The 12484-nt window shown below is 47.0% G+C and overlaps 1 protein-coding gene across 1 annotated transcript in view; it reads left to right on the forward strand.

The window, feature by feature from the left end:
* Window positions 1-814: 814 nt before the first annotated feature.
* LOC121574246 (piggyBac transposable element-derived protein 4-like) overlaps window positions 815-12484 on the forward strand; it is a 48529-nt gene continuing 36859 nt past the window's right edge. Inside the window, exons 1-4 of the mRNA XM_045222694.1 lie at window positions 815-1043; window positions 1239-1946; window positions 2153-3042; window positions 11475-11746. Of these exons, the coding sequence (XP_045078629.1) occupies window positions 815-1043; window positions 1239-1946; window positions 2153-3042; window positions 11475-11746 (2099 nt within the window). The remainder of the gene's footprint in view (window positions 1044-1238; window positions 1947-2152; window positions 3043-11474; window positions 11747-12484) is intronic.

Genomic DNA, 12484 nt, shown 5'->3' on the forward strand with positions numbered 1-12484 from the left:
TTAGAGCCTAGGTGTTAGAGCGAGTGGCTGTATATCTCCTCCTGCTGTCCTGACCGGGTCAAAAAGACCCAGGCTACGTGTTAGAGCCTAGGTGTTAGAGCCAGTTGCTCTATGTCTCCACCTGCTGTCCTGTCCGGGTCAAAAAGACCCAGGCTACGTGTCAGTGCCTATGTGTTTGAGCTAGTGGCTGTATAACCCCTAGCGTTGTCCTGTCCTGTCCTGTCCTGTCCTGTCCTGTCCTGTCCGGGTCAAAAAGACCCAGGCTACGTGTCAGTGCCTAGGTGTTAGAGCTAGTGGCTGTATAACCCCTAGCGTTGTCCTGTCCTGTCCTGTCCGGGTCAAAAAGACCCAGGCTACGTGTCAGAGCCTAGGTGTTAGAGCTAGTGGCTGTATATCCCCTCCCGCTGTCGTGACCGGGTCAAAAAGACCCAGGCTACGTGTCAGAGCCTAGGTGATAGAGCTAGTGGCTGTATATCCCCTAGCGTTGTCCTGTCCTGTCCTGTCCTGTCCTGTCTGGGTCAAAACGACCCAGGCTACACGTTAGAGGCATAAGCTCTGAGCCAGAGGTACTAGGTAAGCCGTAAACAAACACCAACACCAACACCAATAACAACAAGAACAACAACTACAACTACAACTACAACTACAACTACTACTACTACTACTACTACTACTACTACTACTACTACTACTACTACTACTACTACTACTACTACTACTACTACTACTACTAATATTGCCTCCGTGGCATGTCCGGACACATGCCGAAGAGAGAGGTCTTGGGGACTTCCCCAGCCTGGGTGCCGAAGCTATTATGAGTGCTGTGCGATTCACGGCCAAACAGGTCCTAGAACAGATATTTTCCAATGACTCTGACTGCGACGAGGAAGCGGACGAGGAAGCGTCCGAAGAAGAAGACGGGGAGGAATACAACCCAGAGGACGAGGAGACCACAGAGGACGACGACGACGACGACGAAGACGACTACGACGCCGCAGCCGCTGCCGCCGCTGACGACGAGGACAATGTCCAAGTAGAACAAGGTCAAGGCTTAGAAGACGAACGAGACAATGACGACGACGACGACGACCAACAAGAAGAAGAAGAAGAAGAAGAAGAACAAGAACAAGAACAAGGGGAAGAACAAGGGGAAGGTGAAAGAGAGCGAGGAGACCTCCGCCGCTGCCGCAGCTGCCGCCGCAGCATCAGCCCCAGAACACAACACGATATCCCTCGAGTGGAAAGAGAGACATTCGTGTCGAAAAACGGCCAAATCCAATGGTGCTCGGTGCCCTGTGACAACAATCGGGGCGTCGGAGGGGCCGCCGCAGCGGCAAAAAGTAACAGGCCGGTTGCTGAGGTGCCGGAGGACATGAGGCCCGGGCCTACTAGGCAGGCCGTAGGCCAAGCCCGCGACATCCTCTCCACGTTTCGCTTGTTTTTCACACCCGAGATAGAAGACATCATCCTGGAGATGACCAATCTGGAGGGCGTTCGAAAATACGGAGCCCGAGGCGACGGGGACGGCGACGGCGACGGCGACGACCGCCACTACGCCGCCGACGACGGCCACGAAGACCACGAAGACCGCGACCGCGGCGGCGGCCGCTGGAAAGCGATGGACTCCACAGACCTGCGAGCCTACGTAGGGCTGCTCATCCTAGCCGGCGTGTACAGGTCCCGAGGCGAAGCGGCCTCTAGTCTCTGGGACGCCGAGAGCGGAAGGACCATTTTCCGCGCAACCATGCCGCTCAAAGTCTTTCACGCTTACTCGAGACTCCTTCGCTTCGACGACCGCCAGACCAGAGCCGAGAGACGCGCAGCAGGCGGCGGTGACAAACTTGCGGCCGTGAGAGAGGTCTGGGACAAGTGGGTCGAGAGGCTGCCGCTCCTCTACAACCCCGGGGCCGACGTGACGGTGGACGAGCAACTGGTCCCTTTCAGAGGTGTGCCGGGGCCAACAACACCGTACAAGAGCACAACAACAACACTGAACACAACACTGAACACAACACAACACAACACAACACGCTAAAGCTAATCTCTTGTCTTTCCTCTCCTCTCTCTCTCTCTCTCTCTCTCTCTCTCTCTCTCTCTCTCTCTCTCTCTCTCTCTCTCTCTCTCTCTCTCTCTCTCTCTCTCTCTCTCCTAGGCCGATGTCCTTTCCGCCAGTATATCCCAAGCAAGCCGGCCAAATACGGCATCAAGACATGGGTGGCCTGCGACTCCAAATCCAGCTACGCCTGGAAGATGCAGGTCTACACCGGCAAGGCCACATGCGGAGGCCCCGAGAAGAACCAGGGGATGAGGGTCGTGCTCGATTTGACGCAGGGACTCAGGGGTCACAACGTCACCTGCGACAATTTCTTCACCTCATACGAGCTCGCGCGCCAGCTCCTGACCAGGAACGTCACCGTGGTCGGCACAGTCAGAAAGAACAAGCCAGAGCTCCCGCAGGCGCTGCTCGCCTCAAAGGACAGGCTCCTCTTCTCCTCCAAGTTTGCCTTCACGTCCACCACCGCTCTAGTGTCCTACCTGGCAAAGAAAAACAAGAACGTCTTACTCCTGAGCACGCTGCACACCGAGGCTTACGTTAGCCGTCGCCAGGACAAGAAGCCGGCCATCGTCCTAGACTACAACAGCAACAAGGGAGGTGTGGACAACCTAGACAAGGTGATTGGAACCTACAGCTGCAGGAGGATGACCGCGCGCTGGCCCCTGGTCATCTTCCACAACATCCTTGACGTGTCCTCTTACAACGCTTTTGTCATATGGCGAGAGCTCAACCCTACTTGGATGCCTGGCAAGCAAAACAAGAGGAGGGTGTTCCTCGAGCAGCTGGGAAAGGCACTAGTGACTCCGTTCATACAAAGAAGGGCCCGTCTCCCTCGCACCGAAGCCTCTGCGGCGCTCGTCAAAGCTCTTCAGAGGGCTACGTATCGTGATCAGCCCCGGAGGGATCACGCCCCCGCAGCACCGGACCACGCAGCACCGGCCCAAGCACCCAACCCCGCACAACCCAGTAAGAGGAAGAGGTGTCAGGTCTGCCCCACAAAGAAGGACTGTAAAACACACACGGTGTGCACCAGGTGTAACAAATACATCTGCAAAAGCTGTTCGCACCCATACTGTCCCACATGTTCCAATTGGGCCTTTAGTGAGAGGGGGACAGTTCGACCCGGAGGGCACGGCGTGTGTACAGAATACCAGGACAACGGGAGGGTTAATTATTTATGCATAGTCACTTTAACTCTACCCACATGTACATATTACCTCAACTACTGTTATTTTATTTGTATCTTTTTTTCTCAACACTTTTTTGTTGTTGTTGTTTTATTGTACTTTTTTATTAAAAAATAAATGCATTGTTCGTTAAGGTCTGTAAGTAAGCATTTCACGGTAATGTCTACATCTGTTGTATTCGGCGCATGTGGCAAATAAAATGTGATTTGATTTGATTTGATTAGAGCTCCGAGACAGGATTGTGTCGAGGCACAGATCTGGGGAAGGGGACCAAAAAAAATCTGCAGCATTGAAGGTCCCCAAAAACACAGTGGCCTCCACCATTCTTCGATGGAAGAAGTTTGGAACCACCAAGACTCTTCCTAGAACTGGTCGCCCGGCCAAACTGAGCAATCGGGGGAGAAGGTCCTTGGTCAGGGAGGTTACGAACAACCCGATGTTCACTCTGACAGAGCTCCAGAGTTCCTCTGTGGAGATGGGAGAACCTTTCAGAAGGACAACCATCTCTGCAGCACTCTACGAATCAGGCCTTTATGGTAGAGTGGCCAGACGGAACCCACTCCTCAGTACAAGGCACATGAAAACCCGCTTGGAGTTTGCCAAAAGGCACCAAAAGGACTCTCAGACCTTGAGAAAGGTGATTCTCTGGTCTGATGAAACCAAGATTGAACTCTTTGGCCTGAATGCCAAGCGTCACGTCTGGAGGAAACCTGGCACCATCCCTACGGAAAAGCATGGTGGTGTCAGCATCATGCTGTGGGGATGTTCTTCACCGATAGGGACTGGGAGACTAGTCAGGATCGAGGCAAATGTGAACCGAGCAAAGTACAGAGAGATCCTTGATGAAAACCTGCTCCAGAGCGCTCAGGACCTCAGACTGTGGCGATGGTCCTTCCTTCAGGACAACGACCCTAAGCACACTGCCAAGTCCGCGCAGGAGTGGCTTCGGGACAAGTCTCTGAATGTCCTTGAGTGGCCCAGAAAAATACTTCACATTTCATTTAGCTGTTCCCAAAGTCACCCTGATATTCACTTTCAAAGTAATTTTAGCTAAGGATCACAGGGAGCATGAGACCGGTTTAATTTTCACAACAGGCCCCCATCCATTATTCATTCAGTACACTGTGGCTGTTTTCTGCATTCATCGCTTGCAGAGGAGATCAGAGGTTTAAGGAGCAGCCATAGGGGAATTTATTGGGGGCCAAACAAGTAGTAATTTTTGGGTTGTTTTGTATGTATGAACAGCTTGGCCTAAGTGTAAGAAGAAAGTCGAATGGTGAGATGTAATTGCTTGGGCACCCCTGGTTAGATTTTTTTCTCCAAAACGAGTAACTCCACCCACCCGCCAGGTCAGTTAATCCATTGTTATAATAAGTAGGTAGCACACACACACATTTCCCCTTTAACTTGAGGTTATTTTTCTCAACTAAGAAACATTTATTTTTCTGCTCATTTATTGCTTGCATTCACAGTTATTTCTTGAGTATAAACAAACTCTTCCCCTAAGCAATTCCCAAGGAAAAAGAGAGCAGCTTTTTGGCTGACTACATTAAACTTCGCTTTGAAATTAACTTTGAAATCTACTGTGGTATCACAAACACCTTTTAAAAGTGTCTTCCAGATCTACAGTTTAAGTCGGAATTTTACATACACCTTAGCCAAATACATTTAAACTCAGTTTTTCACAATTCCTGACATTTAATCCTAGTAAAAATTCCCTGTTTTAGGTCAGTTAGGATCACCACTTTATTTTAAGAATGTGAAATGTCAGAATAATAGTAGCGAAAATGATTTATTTCAGCTTTTATTTATTTCATCACATTCCCAGTGGGTCAGAAGTTTACATGCACTCAATTAGTATTTGGGTAACATTGCCTTTAAATTGTTTAACTTGGGTGAAACGTTTCGTGTAGCCTTCCACAAGCTTCCCACAATAAGTTGAGTGAATGTTGGTCCATTCCTCCTGACAGAGCTGGTGTAACTGAGTCAGGTTTGTAGGCCTCCTTGCTCGCACACGCTTTTTCAGTTCTGCCCACAAATGTTCTATAGGATTGAGATCAGGGCTTTGTGATGGCCACTCCAACACCTTGACTTTGTTGTCCTTAAGCCATTTTGCCACAACTTTGGAATTATTCTTGTGGTCATTGTCCATTTGGAAGACCCATTTGCGACCAAGCTTTAACTTCCTCACTGATCTTTCCTCACGATGCCATCTATTTTGTGAAGTGCACCAGTCCCTCCTGCAGCAAAGGACCCCCACAGCATGATGCTGCCACCCCCGTGCTTCACGGTTGGGATGGTGTTCTTCGGCTTACAAGCATCCCCCTTTTTCCTCCAAACAGAACAATGGTCATTATGGCCAAACAGTTATATTTTTGTTTCATCAGACCAGAGGACATTTCTCCAAAAAGTACGATCTTGTCCCCATGTGCAGTTGCAAACCGTAGTCTGGCTTTTTTATGGCGGTTTTGGAGCAGTGGCTTCTTCCTTGCTGAGCGGCCTTTCAGGTTATGTCGATATAGGACTTGTTTTACTGTGGATATAGATACTTTTGTACCTGTTTGCTCCAGCATCTTCACAAGTCCTATACTGTTGTTCTGGGATTGATTTGCACTTTTCGTACCAAAGTACATTCATCTCTAGGAGACAGAATGCGTCTCCTTCCTGAGCGGTATGATGGCTGTGTGGTCCCATGGTGTTTATACTTGCGTACTATTGTTTGTACAGATGAACGTGGTACCTTCAGGCGTTTGGAAATTGCTCCCAAGGATGAACCAGACTTGTGGAGGTCTACATTTTTTTTCTTGGCTGATTTCTTTGGATTTTTCCATGATGTCAAGCAAAGAGGCACTGAGTTTGAAGGTAGGCTTTGAAATACATCCACAGGTACACCTCCAATTAACTCAAATGATGTCAATTAGCGTATCAGAAGCTTTTAAAGCCGTGACATCATTTTCTGGAATTTTCTAAGCTGTTTAAAGGCACAGTCAACTTAGTGTATGTAAACTTCTGACCCACTGGAATTGTGATACAGTGAATTATAAGTGAAATATTCTGTCTGTAAACAATTGTTGGAAAAATTACTTGTGTCATGCACAAAGTAAATGTCCTAACCGACTTGCCAAAACTATAGTTTGTTAACAAGACATTTGTGGAGTGGTTGAAAAACGGGTTTTAATGACTCCAACCTAAGTGTATGTAAACTTCTGACTTCAACTGTATATTCACAACAGACAAGACAGAAACTCTTTAGACTTGCATTGATGGAATTGGCTGAAAGAGAATTGATGAAAACTGAGGTGAAAGCATGGAGCTCATTTTCAGGCTTTTGTTGTCAATGGAAACTGAAACAATTTGGAATAGGCCAAACATGTCAAATGAGAACAAAATACAAATCGATAAGAGGATCAAATATTCAACCTCCATTCTGAGGGGAAACATACTGTAACTCAACTTATCTTATAAGTACTGTCTGTCTTCTAGTTACCATCTCTCTCCCTCTCTCTCGCGCTCTCCCCTCTCACGTGCTCTCATTGTTTGGCCATGGTTTTTAAAGTACATTTCTGAATCACATACAGACACTGAACATCTCAGCAAGCGTACAAGACAGTAAGCAAAGCAAATTTCAAAAGACTTCTCTATTGATTAGATAAAACTGTGCAAGTTGTTTGAGGCTGGAGAAGACACCAAGGGCCATATTACTGTGCTGCTTTTAAAAATAGAAATGGCAAGAGATTTTTGAGGACATGGTATATTGCTGATGATTCAGACAAACTGGAATATAATTTTATGTGCTTCTTTGTGGCTGCCTAAGGGGGGAGAGTTTGGCATCCAATGAATGGAATATGGAAGCGTGGGGGAAAATTGCAGTTTACAAAGCTTCTAGATTTTCATCTGCAAAACATGTGTCCGCTTTTGGTTGTGCTAGTAGTTTTGTATGTGAGGCTGGTATTCCAGAGTGTTTTGCACATTTTTAGAAATGACATTTTCAGGATCCATATGTGCCCAATATTAGGCATTTTATCAAGACACCGAAAAGGTAAGGTCACCAGTACAAAGGTCTACAGTAAAGGTTTCCCTATTCATCAATATGTGAAAAAAGTGTGTCCACTTATGTTATGTACAGTACCATGATAGCTGATAAATTGTATTTTGCTTCAAAAGCAATTTGTGAGTGATATGGCGTAAAATGTAAAAGGCTCAGAATACAGCCTCACATTTAATCAAGGATTATACTCCACAGGAGACTGGGAAAACCTTGACAAGATAAATTACTTTTTATTTGTCACATGCACAACTACAGTGAAATGCTTAACTTGCAAGCCCTACCCAACAGCGCAGTACTCAATATCAAAATAGTATAACTAATACTAAAATATAATAAAATAAAAAAACACAAGAAATAAGAGAGGAAGCTATATACAGGGTCAGTGCCAGTACCACATGTATAATGTGCAGTGATACTGGAGTATTGAGGTAGATATGTACATGTAGGCAGGGATTGGAGAAAGTGACTGGTAGCATGATAAATAATAATAACAATAACAATAGTGAACAGTATGGCAGCAGCATAAGTGGTGGGTGGGTGTGTGAGTGTGTGTGTGGAAGAGTGTCAGTGTAGGCGTGATAAGTGGATATACAGTACATGTAAACAGGGCTGAACAGTGACTGGTAGCAGGAATATATAAATACTTATGGTAATATACCAATGCTAATATACTGTATACAGTGAGGGAAAAAAGTATTTGATCCCCTGCAAATCAATTTATAACATTTTTGACATGCGTTTATCTGGATTTTTTTGTTGTTATTCTGTCTCTCACTGTTCAAATAAACCTACCATTACAATTATAGACTGATCATTTCTTTGTCAGTGGCCAAACGGACAAAATCAGCAGGGGATCAAATACTTTTTTCCCTCACTGTAGATATAAACAGGAGTAATAGTGACCAGTAGCAAGATAAATAGATAGATACTAATGGTAATGGCAATCAATAATCAATGAACAGCAGAGTAGTGGTAGTAATAAATGTAATCAATAATCATTTCAGCAGCAGCGCAGGTGTAAGGGGGAGCAGTAGTTGGCCAGGGGGTGAAAGCTGTTTAGGAGTCTGTTGTTCTGACCCTTGATGCACCTGTACCGCCTGCCGGACGGGAGCATGGAGAACAGTCTCGGGTGGCTGGAATCTCTGGCAATTTTCGGGCCTTTCTCAGACACTGCCTAACATGGTCTACCAGGTCTCTGTCTTCCTCCCTGTAGGCTATATCATCACCCTTGGTGATCAGTCCTACCACCATCATGTCGTCAGCAAATGTGATGATGGAGTTGGAGTCGTGTCGTGGGCGAACAGGGAGAACCGGAGGAGGTTAATAATAATAAAGCAGATAAGTAATGTAGATCAAGCTATGAGACAAATGATACCTCTCAGCTTATCCATACAACTTATGAACAGAAACACTGCTCCCTGAAGAACTAATGGAGTAATGGTTTAATGCCTTAATGCCCGAGACAAAACCATGCAGGCAGGCAAGACAATTTGATTCATGAGACATTTTGGAATTTTTTATGAAGTGTCATTCAACATTTTTATATCTATTTGCTGCGTCTACCTTGAGAGAGAGAGAATCTTCAGTCTTCCTTCTTTTTTTTTTTTTACAATGATGGTTCCTCTGATGGATCATCTAGATGGATGTTCTGTCTATGGTACGGTAGGCCTTGAATAGTCCTTTTCACCATGGAATACCTGTTTCGACATTGAGAGTTGAAATGTCCTTCTAGGCACTCTACTCACCGATCTAAATGTGATGCATGATAGAAAAATGTGTTAATAACCTGAATTTGCTTCACTTAAAATGTTGAATTATTTTATAAAGTATGACTGTGAGAGGTGATGGTGGAGAAGAGGTATAACAACTGTTTGAAAAGGAACTCATAACATGATTTAAGACACACATCTTAGGTGGAGCCCGTGGGGTAGAGGAAACTGCTCTGTCTGTTACTATTCTAAGGTTTCTGTTCGTGGCTGGGTGGAATTGCATTGAGCAGACTTGTGCTGAGCAAGGTGCCTCAGTATTTACAGCGAGTATGAAGGACAAAGGCCTGACTGACTGACTGTCTGACATACACAATTTCCAGTTTGCTTACCTTATTTACAAAGCCTGAGCTGTTTGCTCAAGGGGATTTGATGCAGGGCCGGCTCTATGATGTGGATGGACCCCAGAAAATAATTTGTGTCCAGTTTTGTTTCCCTATAAACATAACAAATGGTGTATGAATTACCCTGCCCGGTTTTGCCAATGTAGCACAGCCGGATCTGCCAGTTGCGCAGACCGGGAAAGAGGCTATACAGTACCTTTAAAAAGTATTAATACCCCATGAATTATTCCACATTTTGTTGTGCTACAGCCTGAATTCAATTCAAGATTTTCCCCCCAGCCATCTACACACAATACCCCATGTTTTCGAAAACATGTTTTCGAAATGTTTGCATATGTATTGAAAATAAAGTACAGAAATATCTCACTAACAAAAGTGTTCACACCCCTGAGTCAAACTTTGTAGAAGCACCTTTGGCAACGATTACAGCTGTGAGTCTTTCTGGGTGTCACGTCTCCTCCCGTTGCTCCCCTCTGGCACTCTGATTTGCCGGTCTACTGAGCCACCGGTCTGAGCGCACCACCTTGGCAACACAGGAATGGAAACCCAACGCACCCTAATCACCTCCAGCGCACTAGCACCTCATCATCTCATCACCACCCCTATTTAGCCCTGGACTGTTCTGGATGATGTTGTGTGTGATTGTTTAGCTTTGTGTTGTTTACTCTGTTTGTTATTTCTCTTTCTCATTGTTAAGTAAACCTTGACCTTGTTAATTCCTGCGTCTGCGTCCTGCCTCTTCGTATACTCAGTACACGTCACAGAATCACACACCAAACGAAAATGGATGCAGCAGGGGTTTCCCAGTGCCTCAACCAGCACCAGCAGCAGCTTGCCCAGTTGAACGCTGCCATGCAGGAAGTGCTCCAAACTGCATAATCTGCCCAGCGCTCCGGTTCCACCTCAGGGTGTGGCGAGTGCCCCCAATCCACCTGTTCATGTGCTATCACCCACTCCTGCGGGAACCCTTGCCCTACCGGAGCGCTATGACGGTAAAACTACTAAATGTAGTGGCTTCCTGCTACAGGTTTCCCTTTATCTGGCACGTCAGCCAGGGGCATATCCATCTGACCAAGCCAAGATAGCGCTGGTGATTTAACTTTTTAAAGGAAAGGCGCTGGATTGGGCCACGGCAGTCTTGGAAGGAGAGGAGGTAGTGGCACTTCCCTACCCCACCTTCCTCGCTAGATTCAGGGAGGTGTTTGATCATCCCACGGAGGGAAAGGACGGGGGTGAGCGTCTCCTCCATCTACAACAGAGACAGGGGCCCGCGTCCGATTACGCTCTGAGCTTCCGCACGGTGGCAGCGTCTTCCGGCTGGAATGAGCGTGCTCTGCGCACGGCCTCAGGAGAGGCTTACGGGAGGACATCAAGACGGGACTCGCATGTCGGGACGACGAGAGGGATCTTGACACCCTCATCACCACGTCCATCCGTCTTGACGACATGTTGAGAGAGAGACGGCGTTCCCAACACCTCCCGGAGCCTCGACGCTCACCCCATCTGAGCTATGGAAGCCGCCCTGCTTCCGAGTCCTCACCCATGGAGGTGGGCAGCACCCCCTACACCACCATGGACCACAGATCTCCTGGCGGCTCCCTATCTAGGCGGCATGACTCCCGCCGCCGCTCCGTGAGTGTTACATCAGCTCCTATCACAAAACCATTGTTTTTAGTTCCCATAACGGTGACTGGTTATTCCTTCACTTCCATTTCTACCACAATGATAGATTCCAGATCAGCGGGGAACCTTATATATAGGGAGCTGGTCTCTGAATGGGGGTTGTCCACCGTGCCACTGCCATCTCTGCTACACGTCATCTCACTGGACAATAAACCCCTTGGATCAGGCACCATTACGCATGTCACTATCCCAATCACCATCACCATTCCCACACTACCGGAGCACCACGAGGAGCTGTCATTCCACATCGTCACGTCACCCCTTCACCGGATCGTCTTGGGATTGCCCTGGCTCAGACTACACAACGCCGCCCACGTGAGGCTCCCGTGTTTTATCCTGGTGATCGTCTGACTCTCCACCAGGAACCTCCCACTCTGCATGCCCTGCCAGAAGCTGAGCCCCCGGTTTGTGGATCCCTTCAAGGTCCACCGGAGGGTCAACGAAGTGACATATAGATTACAGCTCCCCACTAACTACCGGATCTCACCCTCTTTTTATGTTTCCCTCAGGCCAATGGTTCCTGGTCCCCTGGCTGATGCCGTCCCCCATGACACCCCTCCGCCTCCCCTGGACATCGAGGGAAGCCCCACCTATGTGGTCAGATCCCTCCTGGACTCCCGACGTCGTGGGGGTCGGCTCCAGTACCTGGTGGACTGGGAGGGGTACGCTTCTCCTGTTTTGCATTATCTTCATATTTATTATTATTATTATTAAACTCAGCTTCTGCACATATTTCCTGACTCCCTACGTATACGTTACAACATGGCAGCATAGATCAGCTCTTGGCACCTCATCAAAGATACTGGTTGGTCACAGAAACAAACACAGAGCACTGGTTACGTTATCAATGGTGGTTATGATTAGCATGGTGGAACCAACCTGATCGCGGCGTTCACCTTTCTATTTCACTTCAGATATCATGATATGTGAAGTCAAATAAAATGGTAAACGCAGCGATCAGGCTGGTTTCACCAAGCTAGGTTGTGAAGGTGAATTGGGACAGAACTCGAATCTGTCACCAACCTGATTCAAGAGTCTTCCCTGTTCCATTTATAGCAGTGGTCACCAACCTTAAATTAAGACCAAAAAGCAAAAGGTTTGTGTTCATGAATTTTTACGATGTAGTCAATTTGGACTTTGTGGCTGTGGAAACCGTAATTCTGTGCTTTACAGATGTAGACTGACTGTAGCCCCAGATTGCATTAGATTCAGGCCAGTGACTCCGTTACAGTGATGCCGTCACTGTATTAGTCAGACTCAAGACATGAGTTAGCTACCACCATAGCTTCATTCATTATTTTGACAATGCAGAATACACTATGAACTAAGTTAGAAATCTGACTTGTAGGCTAATGTTAGCTAGCCTGCCTCACTAGCATTATAAAATGATAACGTTACAT

Source organism: Coregonus clupeaformis, chromosome 9, assembly GCF_020615455.1.
Source record: "Coregonus clupeaformis isolate EN_2021a chromosome 9, ASM2061545v1, whole genome shotgun sequence".
NCBI lineage: Eukaryota > Metazoa > Chordata > Actinopteri > Salmoniformes > Salmonidae > Coregonus > Coregonus clupeaformis.